General features: G+C 37.4%; 4 protein-coding genes and 1 pseudogene across 4 annotated transcripts; 2 read left to right on the top strand and 3 right to left on the bottom strand.

Annotated features, from left to right (window-relative positions):
- On the bottom strand, nt 278–1,822 carry LOC18786167 (annotated as a pseudogene).
- On the top strand, nt 3,973–5,414 carry LOC18785560 (transcription factor TRY). The gene is made up of 3 exons (XM_007219556.2): nt 3,973–4,208; nt 4,370–4,457; nt 5,039–5,414. Exons 1-3 carry the CDS (start codon nt 4,157–4,159, stop codon nt 5,184–5,186), a joined length of 288 nt encoding a protein of 95 aa, XP_007219618.1. The 5' UTR covers nt 3,973–4,156; the 3' UTR covers nt 5,187–5,414.
- On the bottom strand, nt 5,520–9,139 carry LOC18784841 (RNA polymerase sigma factor sigE, chloroplastic/mitochondrial). The gene is made up of 6 exons (XM_007218948.2): nt 8,942–9,139; nt 7,634–8,406; nt 7,364–7,510; nt 6,995–7,231; nt 6,355–6,618; nt 5,520–6,016 (listed from the first exon to the last, which is right to left on the bottom strand). Exons 2-6 carry the CDS (start codon nt 8,345–8,347, stop codon nt 5,819–5,821), a joined length of 1,560 nt encoding a protein of 519 aa, XP_007219010.1. The 5' UTR covers nt 8,348–8,406; nt 8,942–9,139; the 3' UTR covers nt 5,520–5,818.
- Nucleotides 12,484–14,542, top strand: LOC18785636 (probable WRKY transcription factor 53). Its single transcript, XM_007218173.2, has 3 exons — nt 12,484–13,420; nt 13,517–13,645; nt 13,748–14,542. The coding sequence occupies exons 1-3, from the start codon at nt 13,077–13,079 to the stop codon at nt 14,322–14,324; spliced, it is 1,050 nt and encodes a 349-aa protein (XP_007218235.1). The 5' UTR covers nt 12,484–13,076; the 3' UTR covers nt 14,325–14,542.
- Nucleotides 15,352–18,533, bottom strand: LOC18785060 (transcription factor SPEECHLESS). The gene is made up of 3 exons (XM_007219025.2): nt 17,316–18,533; nt 16,353–16,994; nt 15,352–15,823 (listed from the first exon to the last, which is right to left on the bottom strand). Exons 1-3 carry the CDS (start codon nt 17,772–17,774, stop codon nt 15,758–15,760), a joined length of 1,167 nt encoding a protein of 388 aa, XP_007219087.1. The 5' UTR covers nt 17,775–18,533; the 3' UTR covers nt 15,352–15,757.

Genomic DNA, 19,443 nt, shown 5'->3' with positions numbered 1-19,443 from the left:
TTTTTTTTACAAAGGGGCACACTCAAAGGAAAAATCCCAACGAAAGTTGACATTTTCCTTTCCAAATTGATTTACACTTTCACAGTACTTTGTCAATAACGTAATGATATATAAGATAACTTTTTTATGTGTTATAATATTATTAATTGGAGATAGCACATTTTACGTGCAATAGAGCACTAGCTGAAGGATGCCTAATGGGCATCCAACCAGATTAGGAGTCTTTCATGCAAGTTAAAAGTTTAAGTTAATCTCTTTCGTATAATTCCACTTTTTTTCAAGACAAAAAATAATCAGGTGGAGGTAGAGGGCTTAAAAATGCTATACAAATCATAACACAGGGATCACGGCTCAGTAGTCTGTATGCCATTCAAAGTGAACTCAAGAGGAATGAGAAAAAGGACAAGTAGAATGGCATGAATTCTACACTCTTTGTTAGTATCACTTGCTTATGTAATTATAATTAGTTCAAACATTGATCAATATCACCTACTGCAACAAGTTATTTATAAAATTACCGAAAGATGTTTTGATTGTGTTGAAACAAAGTCTTGGAAAACACTTACCACAGTCCACAACCACCAGTGGAGCAGCATACATTGCTACAGAGGGCACTAGCGCTACGCTTCCTACAAACACCGTTCGATGATGGTGGTCATGGAAAACAAAAGCTGGAATAATGGCGGTGATGCAGAACACAATGATAACAGGTATCATAATCACAGCTACCTTCATCTGCAGTCTCCATATTATATATATATATATATATATATATATGGTACTCAAAATTTAATGCATGCCACCATAAACTTTTCTATAAAATAAAAGGTAAGATTCCAAGAAAGCTAAACTTGCCTTTCCTTTGGATGTAGAAAACCAGAAATAGATGAAAATGAAAGAGAACTCGAGAAGTCCCCTAAAGCCGTTGATCGTGACCAGCAGAAAGTTTTCCCAGCGGTAGCTTACAACAGGCAGTGCATAGCAAGTGTAAAGAAGACAGTTGAGCAATGCAGTGACGCATGAAAACTCCTCTGTGCTTTTCTTCCTTATGACACTCGCTATAGTCAATCTGCAAGAAGTAGAAATATTGGTTAAGTAACAGGATCAAATGAGGCAGTAGTATAATTGGTAGTGTCTTGACAGTTGACGTTACATTGGAGCGGAGAAAAGCAACAAAGCGGCAGCATTTCCTGCAATAAACAACATGCAATCCGCTGGTGTCTAATCATTGTAAACAAAGCAGCAAGTAAGCCTACCCAGCATATGAAAATGAAGACTGTAGATATAGCCTAAGGTGTCTACATATGAAGACTGTAGATATAGCATATGAAAATGATGCATATAATTTGTCAACCAACTCAAAAGCCAAAATATCTCTCTCTCTCTGGAGTGATTGTTTTTCCACAAAATGGTAAACCTTGTTTTTAGCTTTTTAAATTTACATGGGTTACATGTTGGAGGAATGATCACAAAACTGAAGAATATGATGAAAATATAAAGTGAGGCAGAGAGTGTTTGTGAAACAGAGAATTATTCAAACTGAATTTTTGTTAACTTCTTTTATGCTGCAGCAGCCTATAACATTAGCTATTTATATAATAACACTCAGACCTTTTCATAAACAGACATAACTCTTGAATTACTTCTAAGAGTTGCAGACACAACTCTAGACTTCTAATGATATACAACTCTTCCTAAACATAGCTCTTCTCAAGAGACACAACTCTACTTAACAACTGATACAAATGCATTACGTTTAACATTACATTCATCATCAATCCGCTGGGGTTTAGTCATTTACTTCATTGGCAATTTCTTCCATTGTCCAGCTTACTGCTTATTATTTAATGTCTGCCTATTCTCTTGTTCATTGGTGTTTGCCTTGTTATGTGCTACTACCTAGAAACAAAACAAATAGTACAACTACCTAGAAGATAGTCTAGAATTTGTTTCCAATTTTAGAAAGAAGAAAAAACAAACCTTGCTGTTGTTGTGGGCTGTGGTTGGGCCCATAACTTCTGTTTGGGTTTATGAGAATGAGTTCGTCCTTGTGCACAGCACACCCACAAAACTTTGGGCTCAATGACCAATCAACCCAACTCACACTTGGCTTGAGCTTTGACTCAAAATTGAAAGGGAATAATAAGTCACTTTGATCTACAGGTATGAAGATTAGAAAGGGGTTTAGTTCCGAATTGTTGTGGTAGAATAGATGGATGTTGATGCTGATCTACACTGTCGTATATAGTACGAAGTGCACAGTATGGAAACTTGGAAGGAAGCAAGCAAGTACCTTTGCCTTTCTTTGTTAACCATTCGAAATTCCTTTGTGTTATACTTTATATATAATAGTGTAGGGACAAAAGTTGAAAATTCCTCTTGTGTGAATTATTGAAGAAGATGCATGTGACCCAAAAACAAACAACATTATTGTGAGGACTAAAATACCATTGAAGTGACCGCTGGGTACTTATGTACTTTCCATATCAAAAATTTCCAAGTGTCTAATTTAATGCACACTGCTCTTAATTAAATGATGGTATTTTATTGGGTCCGATATATCTAATATTTAGAGTGTTGCTATTTTCATGCATTTGTCTTATTTTTTCACCCATCTTATCTTTCAATTTTTAAAGATAAATTTAACCATACTGTAAAATGACTTAAAAGAACTTAAGAAAAAAAAATAGAGAAAAAAAAAGACGTAGACTTCTCAAGAACCCTATCGTTTGATAGAAAGAAAAAGAACACAAGAAAGCTACAACTCCTTGCTCATGATTCCCCTTATGACTTTTCAGTGCTCATAACTTAATTCTCAAATAATTTTCTTCTCTTTTTCTATTCATTGAATCAAATTGTTTCCTATTTGAACAGAATTTCTAAGATCTTTACAATTACTTACAGCATTGGGAGATGAGTATGTCTTAGACTCTGATTTTTTTTCTTAAACAAATTAAAAATCTGAAAATTTGGGGATGAATCAACCATTCTACGATTTGGGCTTTGTTAATTACACAAAGAACGTTCCTTACAAAACCAGTTTGGTTGAGAATTTTTTTGAGGCATAAGAAGGTGAAGAAGACTTTGGGGGTTAATGAGTCGTTGGTTTTTGAGGAATGCAGTGATTTGGTGGGGGATATTTTGCATGAAGATGTGATAAAGAGTGTGAAATACATGGTAAAATATTTGAGGAAGAAGGACAAGTCTTCATGTGCCAGAGGAAGTTTGATTTGAGAGATGGTGTGGTTTTCAACTTTTCATTGAGGCAGAGATAGATGTATAGTAAACATGAGAGACAGAGAGAGATAAAGCGTGATAGATGGAAAATAAGATACAGCAAAAATGAGAGAGATATGTGGGCCGTCAGAGAGAATAAAAGGAGAGAGGAAATGAGGTAATAATTAAAATGGTATTTTAGGAATATTGGTGGGTGGAAAAATAGGATTGTATTTTTTAAAATTTATATGGTGGGTGGGAATATAAGGTGGGTGAAAAAATATGACAGGTGGGTGGAAATAGCAGCACTCAATATTTATTGCTATGAAAATGCAATGGATCCAAGGATAGAATAGTAAATCTCCTTTTCTATTTTTTAGAAAGGAATTTTAAAAAAGAGAGAATAAAAATGCAAATTTTACCTTATTTGTTGGCTGGTCACTGAGCTGCTAAACAAATAGTAAAATAAGAGGAGAAGTGTTCCATCATCCATCCATCTTCCGTCATCCATCATCCATGCATGATGACAAAGGTAAAGAGATGAATGAGCCTTTTGGAGACAAAGCAGATAGGCAAGGCAAGTTTATATTTATATATATATATATATATATATATATATATATATAGCTAGGCTTTTTCCCCATTGCCATTTCTTCCTTGTTTCTTCTCTGCGCTCTGTGTTGTCAACTACAAGTCTACAAGCCTACGAGTCAACAAACACACTTTGTAGTTTGTTGGGGGCAGCAGCAACTTGTGGTTGTGGCTTCCACATCAAAGAGATATATATTCCCTTTTCTTTCTTCGAATTCCACACTCATATATATAATACTAGCAAGTTACAAGCGCAACCCAATTTACTACATTTCTCCCATTCCTTATTCCATTCCTCTCTTTCTCCTCCATTTCCCTTTTATTTTCAGTCTGGTTTCTAGCGCAGATCATGGACCGATGTCGTCGAAAACGACCCAAAACCGCCACTTCTGAGTCTGACGGTTGGTGCTTCATTCCTTCTCCATTTTATGTTCCCTTTCCAACAAACTTTCATTTCTAATTAAGTAAGTTTGTCTGTCTTCTTTTTTTAGTTGTAAGAAAGTTTGTCTGTTTGATGAAACTTTCATTTGATGTCCTTTTGCTTTCCCATCTACTCGGGCAGAGGTTATTAGCAATGAATGGGAATTCATAAACATGACTGAACAAGAAGAAGATCTCCTCTATAGAATGTATAGGCTCGTTGGGCCCAGGTAATAACTTATTTATTTCCAAATCCAAATTATTAGTATCTTTCATTTTACATAATAATAATAATAATCTAAGCCATTACACAAATATGGAGTTGATAGCATGCAGCACAGCAAACTCTGCACATGGTTGATCGAAAAAACAAAAAGAAAAAGCACTTACATCCCAAATTCCAAACTTTACTTCCATCTCAAGTTGAAAAGTTTGTCTTTTCTATTGTCTCATCGTCTTTCAGATTTTACTGTTCCGAACATTAATTGTACTCTAAAACCCCAGCTGCCTTCCACGTTGCTACCTTTAAATATTTCCGTCCTGTGTCCAACAGTCGAGAGTTGACCTTAAATCCTTGATCCATATATACAAGAGTGTCCTTAATTATCTCCTTGCAGTTATTGCAAAACAAGATATCTGAAACAGTTGTGTTTTAAGTCACGTGAAACTATCCATCCAGCATGAATTCTACAGCTTGAATCTGGAGATGTAACAATATTTCTTATCTTGGCTTTTAATGTTATGGAGGTTTGCATATAAAAATACCATGGTGTGAATTTTTTTTTCCTTCTTTTCGCTGTCTTGGTTTCAGGTGGGATTTAATAGCCGGTCGGATTCCAGGTCGAAAACCAGAAGAATTAGAGAGATATTGGATCATGAGACATTGTGATACGTTTGCTGACAAAAGAAATCAGCAAACGAAAGACAACTCTAAAAAATGTTGGTCGTCGAATGTTTAATGGCTTCAAGTAGTTGTCTTCGTCTTGGATGGTTATTGTGGCTTGGCTTCTGTCTGTTTCTTGTGCAGTAGTTTAGTTCTTGCAATTATCTGTCTCTGTCTCTTTCTCTGTTCAGGTAAACTCTGAAAGTAAATTCTTTCCCTAGAATCAGGATCCCCTCCTGAGCCAGGGCTGTAAGAAATGACGAAAGAAAAAGAAAATGCATGGCAAGGTGAATTTCTTGATGAACATGAAATATTTTGAATTAAAAATGGTTAGCAAGTTCAAGATTTCACATAAAAGCAAAGCAACCATGATCTCTGTGTGCATAAGTTTGCAAATAGCAGTCGGATGTTTCGGTGTGCTAAAATTGCATTTTGTAGCTGTATGGAATATTGTCCTATAAAGGGTCGAAAAATATTACATTTCATGTTTCACCTATACATGGGTATATACGGAATCTCGAGTCTTAAGTCATCCATATGGATTTAGATGGTATGAGAACTCTATGTTTACTGTTGTACTTTTTTGAAATTTCTTACAGCCTTACTTTGGCCTAGTTAAAATCCTACGGTACAGATGACTAGTATACAGCATTTCAAATATCCAAAGGTAGAAGATTTTTTTAAGGAGATCATGCTGTGTCGACCGCTTTATACTACGTATCTGCGAAGATAATCTACTCGAGCTGGATGCTTCAGCTTCATGAGAGCCTTAACTTCATGCTTTCGAACCATTTCTCGTGAAATATTCAAGTTTCCAGCAATCTCCCCTAACGTTCTATCGCCCTTACCATCAAGCCCGTATCTCTGTCTGATCACCAAGCTCTCTTTGGGCTTCAGTGAATCAAGCTGGTGAGATAATATTCAGAGAAAGGATTAGCTACCACATGAATGCAATTGTAGACTGCAACCTAGGAAGAGTAGACTAATAGTATATTACAAGGGGACCTGAGTCCACAATCAGTAATGATGAGCAACCTGAAACTTTGAGAGCTCTTGAAGTGTGACAGGTGCTAAAGCCAAGTCAACAAAATGCCTAAATGGTTTGTGCATGTCACTTTGTCTTTCTAGCTAGTAATTAAAAATGAAGCTTAATAATCCTGAAAATGTCTAGCTAACAATCAATCTTCAAACAGAGAAAGCAGTGCGGTGTTAATATGAGGTTATCGGAGAGGGTAAGTAAATACCACATCATCAAGAGCAAGCCTGAGAAGAGCAGGTTTCTGCCGGTTATCACCCTCTACACCATCAACATCAGTAATACCATTTATAAACTCCTCTTGTGTGGTTGTATGCCTTGAATGAAGAGAGAAAACAGGTTTTGACGCCCTCATTACTTCATGGTACCTCTCAGGGGAAATTCCAACCTTTTCAATTATCTCGTCCTCTGTTGGCATTCTTTTAAGCGCAAACAACATCCCAAGCTTAGCTTTTTGGATTTCCGCCCTAACCTGCATAAAGGAAGAGTGAAAACCATAAGTTTCCATATTTGCAACTTTCATTCTTTTCCTTTCCCCTACTAAACTACCATTACATGCATTTTTTGGTTGGTGCAAATTCAGTTCCTAGTAGTATAATGCTGCCATTTGTTTCCCCTCTATCATAGAAATTGGTTGAATCAACAATTCAGACAAAGTCTGAATCCTGTATTTAAGTTCAAAACTTTTTTTCTAGTATGCAAGGCTCTGCAGCATAGGACCAGTTATGTGAGCTAAGATAGCCAATGTTCATGCTTCTGTAGGATTGTTGTCAAGTGATTCATGGCAATGATTATGCAATTGCAAACAAAAATAACCATAGCCTAGCTTAGGTAGAGAAAGAACTTACTGATTCAAGGCCAAATGAGACACGAGTAAAGCTTGAGAGTGTCATGGAGCGTATGATGGCGTGCCTGATCCAGAACAGACCATATGTGGAAAGCCGGAAACTTCTTTTTGGTTCAAAGCGATCAATTGCTGTAATAAGTCCCTTCACTCCTGCCTGGCAAAGGTCTTGAAATTTTGGGCCATTTGCGAAGTCTTGAAAATATTTGTTCATGACAAATAACACAAGTCGGAGATTATGCTGCAACACATATCAACATTTCAAGTTAGATTCTCTGCTTCACATTTGAAACCACAAATTCTTAATCAGTATGCAAGACTAGATAAAAGTAACGCTGCACATAAAGTGGATAGAAAGCAGGACAATGCTTGCCTTGATGAGCTTGCTTCGTGCAGCTCGACCAACTTCCAAATGTTTTTTCACTTGAACCACACTCATATTTGTCGCCTCAGCTAATTCACCATTGGTTGGTTCTCTCCCCAAATCTTTTTGTAAATTCTCTTTCACTTCAAGAAGACCCTAAATCATGGCAAACATAATTATTCGGCAGCAAAATACAACTCACACAACATAACACATGTACAATGCTACAAGCCAATTTTTAAGACCACAGCCAGAAAACGGAAACTTTAGAAGGCTCACCTTCATAGGTTGCATTAGCTTGAACAACCAAGCATGCTCTGAGGATGTAAGAACTGGAGGAATCTTCATCTTTTTCCAGTCCAAACTAACCAGATCAGTTGAAGTCGAATACTCCCTTACAAGCTCCTCAATCTTCTCATTTTCGTTCTTTCTACTTTTTCTCTTTCGAACTATTGAAGAAATTACTTTCTCATCCTTATTCCATTTCAATGCAACCCTTTTATTAAGACTCAACCTTTTAGCCTTCTTTGTCCTGTTCCTAACCACAGTGTTACTTGTTCTGTTCTCATCTTTGTCAGCATCACTTTCACTTGTCTTCTTCCTCCTTTTGCGACCTCTTCTCATCAAGCCATCTACATCTTCCACATCTGAATTGGCTTCAGTCTCGGGGCTACGCTTGTATAAGTTTTCCAGTTTGGCAGCGGCTTCATTGTAATCCACTTCCAAGGTACAAGGAGAAGCTACATCTGTAGTGGCAGACTTTACACTTTTTGCCAGTTTCCTAGCTTTCCCTAGTCTCTTTTGGTGCTTCTTTCGTGTTTCTATAGGCAATGGTATTTTCTCCTGGGGTGCAACCAAGGCGGTCTTATTTGCTTCATCTGTTTTAAATGCAACAATCAATGGCTTTCTCAACGTAGATCTCTGAATTGTCAATTTCGTGCTCAATCCTAATGGAGTCCTTGAAGCTGAGCTAGACACTGTCACAACTCCCATGCCAAGTTGCCTCAGAAAAAGTCTTTGTGATGAGTCAGAGCTTTCTTTATGCACAAATTCTGCAACCACACAAAAAGAAATGCAGCCATTTTAAGCTCTTCCCCTTTCTTATACAAACGCACATTACAATTACTAAAAATATGCAAATAAACAAATAAACTCTTCATTGTTACTTATTGTTAGCAGAGCTCCTCATATTATAGCCCACTATTAACACTGTTTAAGAAGTGAATCCTGCTTAATAAGCTCAAGTTGATCCTCCTAATTCCGATCACTTCATCAAGTCAGAAGCATATAAAGTTTTGATCGAATAAACTTCACAGTGAGAGTGAGGTACTAAACTAGACTAATTTTGTTTACCAATACTATCAAAACTCATTGTTTTGTGCGATAGAGACACTTCAAGATTCATCTAAGAAGCAGTATATAAATCAGCACAAAAGAGAAAAGAAACCAACTGAAAATTCAGAACATTACTGATCATGAAACACATAAAAATAAAAATAAAAACACAAAGAAATGCGGGCGAAGTGTCAAACTTTGTATCATAGTTTTTCTAGAAACACAAACATAACCCACTGCAAACAATCATACCTCTGTTGCAGAAAACAATGCCTGAACGATCCGGTGACAAGAATTTCGGAGAATCTCGGAGTAAGAATTTAGAAAGTTCGAGACTTTTTTGGTAAGAACGAAAGTTGGAGACTTTAAAACGTAAACACGCGAATTACGGTGTCCACAAATTACAACTCTGCAGAATCAACGGTTGGGACTTTACTGGTCTTTCAACGCCACGGCAGACAATTGCACACGTACATCGAAGAAGGCTGGTACCGTGACGTGGGTGGTGTTGGAGCAGAGAACTGGTCTTTGTGAAGCTCTGGCGTGGCGGGTCCTTATTGGACGACAAGATATCTGCGGAAGCCTGTGGATGAAGTTGGTAACACATGGGCTGGTTCCTATTCGATGTGGTATTCTTTGTAATTTGTGGGACCTACTTAAGTGTGGTGGTCTTCAGCATCTTTACGTTGCTCAATATCAGCCATACTGTATCTTAAAAATTTTAATTTTAAAAACTATATACTACTAGTTCTTTTAACAGAAAAATTAGGTAGTAGTTTTATTTTTTTATTTATTTTTATACAAGCAATACGATGGAATGTGAAACTTGAAGATAGGACCTCGAGTGTAGAGGTACTACTGTTGACTACTTGAGTATACTAGTTAATTTAGTTTCGAAATTATAAAAGTATAAAATAAATAAATAAATAAAGAGAGGAAAGAAACATAGCACTATCACCAAAAGGCCCAGAATGAGTTTGGGCTTCGGCCCCCTCTTCACCAAAAGAGGCCCAAAATTAGACTAACTTGATTGGCCCATGAATACGGATTGGGCCTCTGTCTCATTATTAAATCGGACCAATCGGCAAATATTTTCAGATTAGGCAATAGACCTTGAGGCCAATACGGTCTACTAGACAACAAAAAGAGCAAGGGCTTTATTGACTTTCGGGACTTGAATCCTGCTCTAACTTTGCTCACTTCCAATTCCAAACGATTTTGCACATTTTGGAATTGACTTAAGGCAGTGTTTGGGGTGGGCTGTGTGTTGTTCATAATCTTAACGCACATTGCACAAGTTGAACGTTAATGTGCATTGGAAGAGCCATAGAGGGTGATGTGTCTTTCATGCAATCTACTTTTCTTAACACTTAACAAAAAGTTTGATAGAATCATTTTTTCCTCCCAACTTTGCAATTTTTGAGAATATGCGAATACAATTAGTCACCGAAGAAAGATTAAGAATCCTTATGAACTTTAAAAAATCAAAGATTCTGTTGATATAAGAAAATAACTGAGCACAATCTACTCAATACACACACGACAATGTAGGATCTAACTTTATAGCACACTTTAGAAAGCCAACCACTCAATTAAGAGTATGGGCACTCTAACCAGACCGACGACTGATCACCCATTCGTGATTCGACCACTAAACACCATAACTAAAACGCCGGTTATCTACATACCTGATTCGAGCAAATGGAAAATCGACCACTGACGATCGAGAGTGATCATAATTCCCTTGACTAAAGAATAATAATGTTCATATATATATGATACATTTGTAATCTCTGTCCATCATCAATCAAAGAACTTTTCCTATCGCACTTTTTGTTATCACTTAGGCTATCCTAATCTTCCCCATCCTATTAACCATTAAGTGGTCAAGGTTGTTACGTTAATGACTGAGATTTCACAAGTTAACATATTCTATGAGATAAATATAAGTGTAGACGTCCTCCACTTGGATCCTTGTAAAGTTAATATATAGTAATTAACCTAAACCTCCCCCTTTGACTCAAATAATAAAAATGTTGGAATGGAAAAAGTCACATGGGACGGTCCTACTATTTCCACGCGGCTAAACTAATAAAAATCTTTCGGTCAACAAGTTGGCCATATGAAGTTCACCATCTAGAAGGAGGCTGTAGGAGAGACGTTATCAGATTGCGGCTACGTATCAACTAGACTTGTGCCCTGCAAATTCTCTCCATTTTCGGGGCATCACACTCAGATTCACTTTTAGAGTCCCTTTTCTTCTTCCATTCCACATAGTCATAGATTCATAGAGCTATAGAGCTATACAGCTATAGCTAAGCCCCAATGATTGAATTTCTTTTTGAATTGGTCAAATCTTTGTTTTGAATGGTTCCTGTATACATGTAGCAAACGAAAATAAAACATTGTATGTTGGTAGTTATGGGTTCATTCTTGTCCTTGTCAGTTGAAGAAAAAGCAGGACACTCGGTGGAATTAATATATAAATTGTTTAAGGTCTTATGTTTACTAGTTCTTTAATTAGATTATCGCCCTCCTCACTTTATCACCAAGTCAAAGTAAATTGAAAGTGGATTTTAACTACCACCCTCAGAAAGTCATTATATTTAATAAGAACAGGGTTCAAGGTTTGGACCAACATCATACTGTTTATATATATATATATATAATAGTTTTGTGCAATTTAGCATTTATAATAGGACGTCGTGAATAAGATTAAGGGACACTTCAAATCAAATAAAACAGTCCATATTATGCAAATCAAATCGAGCAAGTCAATATGCAACAAACATCATTTGCTTCCTTATGAGTAAAATTGATAAAAAGATAAAAAGAAAAAAGAAGTTTGTGCATGCATCAGACTCAGAATTGATGATAGAATCTACTCGGTCATTTATTAAATATAAAAGGAAGCTTTACGTTATTATTTAAACTCAACTATCCTATATATCGCAATTAAGTTCCCAAATAGTCAGTTCCGATCTCTTGGACCACAGGAGTCTAAGAGATTGTGGTCACCCACCGTTGGATATTAATCCAATGGTTCAAAATATTTTTTTAAAAGGAGTACAAGAGGGAGCGAACCGTTGAATTTACATCCAATGATGAGTGACCACAAATCTCTTAGACCCCTGTAGTCCAAGAGATCAGGACTGCCCAAATAGTATAGATAGAAAGAACATGTTCAATTAACCATATGTTTCAAATTTCAACACGATTGATCAACGCGTGAGAGACTGCAGCACTTAGCACCGCTTTGTTTTGTTTCAACCATGTTGTGCTCGCTTTCCGTTAATGTTAATGAAACACAAATTAAGAAAAGGAACACATGACCGACCGTTCTTCACACCAATAATAAGGCACGCAAAATACGGTACCTAGTTCTGTGACAATCCGACTGATTTCACTTATTAATCAAATAATTACTAGATTATCATTTTCCTTTGTTGGGTTTTGGGTCTGACTCAGCCTAGTCTTTGTCTCCTCTTCAAATAAACATAGGAGATCCAATCCAATTTGAACCGTTAACGTAAGCAAAGTCTTGAAGCTGACGTCAACAGTATGTCATGGCCTTTTTTTCATCTCAGTAAAATCATATCTGTCTTGTTTTTAGTGGCATCAGATCAGGGGTAGAGCTGGTAGGAGTAGTAGTAAGTTAGTAACAACGCGGAGCTGAGTTTGAAGATTCTTTGGTCTCCTACCTCTGTTGCTTGATCGTTGACTTTCTTCTTTTAATAGTAATCAAATGCAAAAGTGAGAGAGAAAGCAATAATATTGGTGTTCAATTAATTGTTGGCTTATGTGAAGGAGAGGCACAAGGCTGAAATGGTCAGCAATTGGACCTCTTACTCTTATGAATCCTTTGAAACTCCATTTTCTATGACCGAAGACTGGTCTCCCATGAAGAAAGTATCCTTTCAGATTTTCTCAGTCAAACTTCTATTATTCTTTCTTTCCCTCACTTTCTTAGATTCAAAAACAAAGCTTCCCTTAAAATCCCATAACCATCTCTCCCTCTCCTTCCTCATCAAGTTTCCATCTTTGCTCCTTTGCTAACTACTTTAAATAATCCAAACACACAAAAACTACGCACACCCTTCTTAGAAATCTGTGTCTCTGTTTCCTTTTTGGGTAGTTTTTGAATCAACCTTTGATTTTCAGTCTGTTTCTAGTTATAGGGTGGGAAAAACACATTTTACTTGCAATTCTTGAAAACCCAGTTCTTGTTTTGGCTAAATTTCCACGCTTTCTGTTGGTTGGTCATAATATAACTTCATTCCAATCTCTCATGCTTCTCCACATAACCTTTGCAATTTAGATTTCAGATCTTTGCTGCTTGCTAGTTGATCACAAACTGTTTGCGTCCATATATATAGTGTATGAACAAATGGAGAACTGCAATATGCATGGTGGGGAGAAAATGAGTCTTATAAATGAGCTAGCACAAGGCAGGGAGCTAGCTAGGCAACTCCAGATCTATCTCAATTTTCCGTCTTCCTCTCATGGAACCCGGGAATCGTTGGTTCAAAAAATCATAGTTTCATACGAAAAGGCGCTTTCCATGCTCAATTCTAGCAGCTCAGCCTCAGGGGGAGAGCAACAACTGCCCACAGGTCATGCTGCGATTCGAATGATTGAGTCCCCCCCACCTTCTCTCAATGGAAGTCCCCTGAGTGAAGACTCGGATCGCGAATTCAAGGACCAGGACAACAAAGATTCCTCTAGGAAGAGGTAGTTTGTCATGATAATGTTTTGCTGGTTTATCAGTACTTGATTGAGATGATAATTCTGTGGTGGTTAATTTTTGAATTTTCATAAATGTTGCAGGAAAACTCTGCCGAGGTGGACACAACAAATAAGAGTTACATCAGGTATAGGGCTTGAGGGGCCTCTTGATGATGGCTTCAGCTGGAGGAAATATGGCCAAAAGGACATACTTGGAGCCAAATATCCAAGGTAGGCCAGGCAGAACATTTTCATTAAAGAACCCCTTTGTGACTTGGTCAACTCAACCAATGTGTAACTTGCATGTTAACATTAGATTGTTGATCTTGGCAGAGGCTATTACAGATGCACTCATCGGAATGCTCAATGCTGTTTGGCTACAAAGCAAGTGCAACGCTCCGATGAGGACCCAACAGTCTTCGAAATTACTTACAGAGGAAGGCACACATGTACGCAAGCCTCCACCAGCACAACCAGTGCTCCTCCTCCCCCTCCTCCTCCTCCTCCACAGAATAGCATGGACATAGTGGACCCTCAACAAAATCAGCAGCAACCACAAGACTTGCTCTTAGCCATCCCACAAGGCCTTACAGTAGTAACTGAAGGCTTAGACGCTGGTGATCAGGAATTGTTTCCCTACAATCCATTGAACCACAACTATGCGGGGCATTTTTCTCCTCAATTTATGGGCCCTGCAACTTCTGGAACACAGTATTTCTCAGCTTCAGAGCAGGGCTTTGGAGGAGGCAGCCAAAGTTTCCAGGGTGCTGAGTGTGAGATTGCAGAGATTCTGTCATCTTCTACTTCAGCAACCAACTCTCCTGCTGCTTTGGGTTTCCCATTTGGTCAGGCTGATCAAAACTTATACCCCAACTTCTCATTTGACGGTCCAGGCTTCTTTTCCTCATAGCTATTAGCTTCCTTCCCAAAAGAGATTAGCATTTCCAGAGCCAACATAATTAAACTTTGTAACATCTGCTAAGTAGTCTGATTGATATGTTTCCATTAAGAGACCCAAAAAAGCTGATATTTATTTTTTTGTTTTCCAATTTTATTCAGATCAATAAACTGAATATTCTCTTTTATGAATCTTTTTTCTTATTAATTAATTAGTCCGCATATCAGAGATTCACAGACGCGTTTTTTATTTTACGTAAGGGCCCACCAGAATTGTCTTCTACGTATACGAACAACAAGGCCCAATCGCGACGGGACGTCTAATCGTTCAGAGGCCGTCTCGGAAACGACGTCTTTTCTTTTCGTATGCACGACCCAATGCATAGTAGATATGGCAGGCCCAAGACATCTTCAAAACCACCAACCTTGTATGGACCTCTGAAAATGGCCCATACGGTTCACACCAGTCCATTCAATTCCTCTGCTTTATTTTTTATTATTTTCTATAATAAAAAATTATTTATCATTTCCTACATTTTCCTACTCCGTTGCAAATAGACAAGAAGAAAGAAACCCAGAAGAAAAAGTAAAATTGGTGGTGGTTCAAACTTTTTTTTCGGGGAAAATGAGATGAGATGAAATTTGGGTGTGTTGAAGAAGTGTGGTCCATGGCATGCACATGTTTCCCAGCCTCAAACATGTCGCTCTTACATAACCATAGGAATGAAATTTGAAGGCAAATTGGCCCACCTGATTGATGAGCAATGTTTTTTGTATGTCTATTCTCTTCTTTTAGAGTTTGGTCCAGCTGAGTTTGGTAATCATGAGCTATATATATACCTACATTTACATTATCGAGCTTGCTTGGTAGCAGCAGGCAAAACGATGCCAATTTAGGCTAAGATGCTTTCTTTATATAAAGGTTTTGCATCTTCATCTTCATCTTCATGGCATTTAAGTTTGTACCTTCCATTCATCGATCCCGAAAATGGAAGTTTAAATGAAAAATATAGAAGAGCAAGCTTCTCTTAATAATCATAATATATAGCACTATTAATTAAAGTTTAAGCATAATTCGAAAATAATAATTATTTTCTTGTTTTAAAATTAATGGACAACTCATAATGATATATGTAGCTTTTCCTTAGGCATAAAAAAAGAAAAAAAAAAGTGAAATTGAAATTCATGTACGCATGTATATGTGAAATTGAAATTCATGTACGCATGTGTACATGAAATTAATTAAGACTAAAAGAAGATGAATTAAACAAAGGGTTACCCTAGCTAAAACAAGTTATTACTGATCTGATCCTAGAATTACATATTTGTTAATAAGAAAATGGTAAAAATGCCTTTCCCACATTCTGTTTTATTATTAGCAGCAAATAGCAATGGCCAATGGGGAGATATGATGAGATTGTTAGGTACATAGCATAGGGCATGCAATTAGCAGAATGTTTGCTGAATTTGGTGAGCCAGTTCCTCGGCACTAAGTTGGCATTCAATTCCGATCTAGCAACAAAGCAAGAAACAACATCCCAATCATTAGCAGCTCCAAATTTAGTCACCCACATGATTCATCAAAACAAAATCCTAATTAATATATTTGTACTGGTAGGTGGGTAGCTACAAAATCAATGTCTGAAAGATACCCACCCACCCTTGTTTTCAGCAATTTTATAGACGAGCATTTAAATCAGTAAGTCAGTACACGTACCGCCCAATAATCCAGTACCTCATTCTTTTTAAAATTTTTACAACTGGAAATGAAATTACTGCAAGCATATTCTTCATGTAAAGGACAAAACCAGTACTTTTTCCTCTGAACTAAATCACCCTTATGTATTTAACATTTTTTTACTATTTCTTAGATATCGTCACTATATCTATTATCCTCTCAGCTAGGATTAATATATATATTTATAATATATGCCAAGCAAAACTTGTAAAACAAAATCTAAAACTAGCAAATAACTATAGGAAGTGAAATTAATTAACAAATTATAATTTGGTTAGGTACAAATGAAATGAAATGAAATACCTTGATGGTGAAGGCATTAATCATGGTTTCGTCAACGGTGGTGATACTGACGTCAAGAATTTCAAGCGAGAGTTCTTCGAGAGTAGAAATGATTCTGAGAGCCTGTCCCGGTATCGGAGGTGACACCGTTTTGAGAAGAACATTTGGACCTGAAAATTTCACTTCCACTTGGGCGACGGCGGACTTGGAGTTGGCGAAGAGCTCATTGAGATTGTCAATATTATTATTATTATTGATATGGGAGGAAGTAGTTGAAGAAGAAGGAGATGGTAATTCAAATGACGATGAGGTGGGCATGTTTGGACTAGAAATCAGATAATTACAAATAATATTAGCAGCGGCAGGTAATTGTGGTGGTGGTGGTTGCTGCAGAGCCCTCGCAGAAGAGGGCTTGTAAGGGCTGGTTGGCTGAGGGGTTCTTGGGCTGATAGGGGGCAAGCTAAGCCTAGGACTGAGAGGGGGTTTTCTAGGGCTAAGGATTGGTGGTGATGGACCAGGTGGTCTTGGACTTGAGGCCAGCATAGGGCTGCTTAACACTTCACTGTAGGCTTTTCGCTGCTTCTTGGCCTCAAGCGATTGAAGAACTTGCTGCAGTTCATTGATGTAATCAACCACCCCTCCAATTATTGATGCTTGATCTCCCTGAACCAAAAGCAGACAACCAAATTAGGTACACAAAAAATATATACACTTTTTTTTTAAATAAAATAATAATGAATTAGTACTGTTTTCAAGTAGCTAGCTAGTTAATGCTTAATAGTGCAGACAAAAACACGAAAAAACAAAAAATAGTGCAGCTAGCCAGCCATGGTGTGTACCGTGTACGTGGAGGGTTTCTACTTTTGCTTGTAAGTTTGAAAGTGAAGGGACGAAATATATATGTAAAGAAAAAAACATATGTATATGTAGATTATTTGATGTAATTAATAAGATTATTATGGATGGATGGGTAGAGAAATTAACTCGTTTGACATAGAAGCAAGGCATGAGAGAGCGCAGGACAGACAAGTGGTCGTTCATTTGCTTTCTGCGGTTGCGCTCCACCGTTATATGAGACATCCTTGTTTGTTGTCCATCTTCATCTGAGAAAGTGGTCGCGGTGCCGCCCGAAGCAGGTGATGCAGAGAGCTTCAATCTCTTGGTTTTTGGGGTCGAATTGGTTTCGTCAAGCTCGGTCTGGTCAGCTGAGGATGAGCTGAAAACAAGCGGTCGCGGTGGTTGTTCATCATCCAATGCCACCGTGGCTGGCGGCGGAGGGAATTCCATGGCTCCTCCGAATCCAAACCCATCGTCTAAGCTCTCCAATATGCTAAAAAGATCGTCCCCTGGAGTAGCTAAGTTGCAAGTGGTGTCGCTGTAGTAGCACTGCTCGTGTTCTTGGAAAAAATCAGATGATGGACGGTCGTGATCATCCATGGCCATAGATGCTTTTTGTTTGCTTGCTTTGCTATATGCCTCCTGGTTAATTAAAAGGAAGAACAAAAAGGGAAATGGAAGTAGCTACAAGCCAGGCAACAAGGGAATTAGTTGTCGGGGAAAAAGACGAAAGTGAGGGAGGGAGGGAGAAACGAAAGAGAGTGCGTCAAAGATGAGAGAAAAAAAGTATTATTATGTAGAAGAAGCTAGCTAGGTTTGCGAAAAGGAGAAGTAAATAAACCATCACCATCATCCACCTTATTTTTTTATTTTTTTTGTTCTGATGATGTTTGGTTTTGGCTTTGCTTGCTTAGTGAGCACTGTGCACTGTGCATGAGAGAGAGAGAGAGAGAGAGAGAGAGAGAGGTTCCTTGTTCCTATATATTCAATTTTCTTGGTTTTCATCTATCCGTTAGATTTATGTCTGCGTGGGATCTTACAGAGCAGTGGAGCACACAGAACCCCAACAAAATATAAACTAGAATTGTAGAGAGAAATTGGAAATATCGGTGGCTTCTATTCTTTTTTTTTTTGTTGGTGAAAATGGCTTCTATTCTTTCTTCAATACTGAACTTTGCCACAAATTGGAAGATGACAAAATTAATTCGTTGGGTGTAGATCATTAATTCGGCTACTACAAAGACATTGATGGCATATAATATTAAGACACTCCGCAAATAAAATAGAAAAGAAGATATTTTTAACTAGGAGAGGACTACTTAAGGTTGTTGTTAGGTATTGCTAGGTTTCTCAATTATATTTAGATTTCCGAATTAAGGTTGTTCCTAACCTAACCATGGCAACCTTGGCCTTGGGTCCGGGGATATGGGCCCTCTAACAGTAATTTATGGTTTTGGTCAACGTTGTATTGTATATATACCTTTTTATCGATCAGCTATACGTACATAGAAGAAAGGGTATGGTAGAGCTAGATGAAAAAGAATGACCATATAAATATATATATTCAGAGGTGGCAGTGAAAATTCTAAAAAGTGAGGGAAAATTATCCTTAAGAAAACATGAATGAATGAATGAATGGCATGGTTTTTATATAAATATATGCAGGCTGAGGCAGGCATTGCCTAGAGACGGACGGAATGTTCCTCTTTGATCCAAAACAAAAGCAAATATCTATGGTAATAGTAGTACTATTCACTGTTTGGTCAGAGAGGCTGCTCATTATCACTCACTGCTAATATTTGCCTCCATCATGGCATCATCCCCTCCTTTTCTCTCTTCATGATTTAACATTGACTTTCAAAATTAAGTTTGCTCAAATATATAGTACATATATATTATTATAGAATGATTACACATGGCTGATTAAAGTAGTGTATTTTTATAGAGAAAAAGTTCATACCCAACAGTTAGTATGTACAATATATATAAGGGTTAATTTTAATTTAGTATTCTAAATTCTTATTTTTAAGGCACGTTTACCCTTGCTCTCCCAATTTACTTCCTTTAATGTCAGTTGAAGGGTATTCTGTTAAAAAATTGTTTGGTATTAATGTGTGTAATTTGTTCTTTATGAGTTGGAAGACACCAATTATCTGAAAATACTTTTCAATTGACATCGAAATAAGTGAATAAGTGAGACTCATGTCTGCCACGCAAGCAATTAACCGAAATTTTGGTGTTGAAGTTAACGCCAAAATCATATTGCAAAATATTG

Source organism: Prunus persica, chromosome G2 (assembly GCF_000346465.2).
Source record: "Prunus persica cultivar Lovell chromosome G2, Prunus_persica_NCBIv2, whole genome shotgun sequence".
Taxonomy (NCBI): Eukaryota; Viridiplantae; Streptophyta; class Magnoliopsida; order Rosales; family Rosaceae; genus Prunus; species Prunus persica.
The sequence above is the reverse complement of the archived record's forward strand: the minus strand, read 5'-3'. Positions and strand labels throughout refer to the sequence as shown.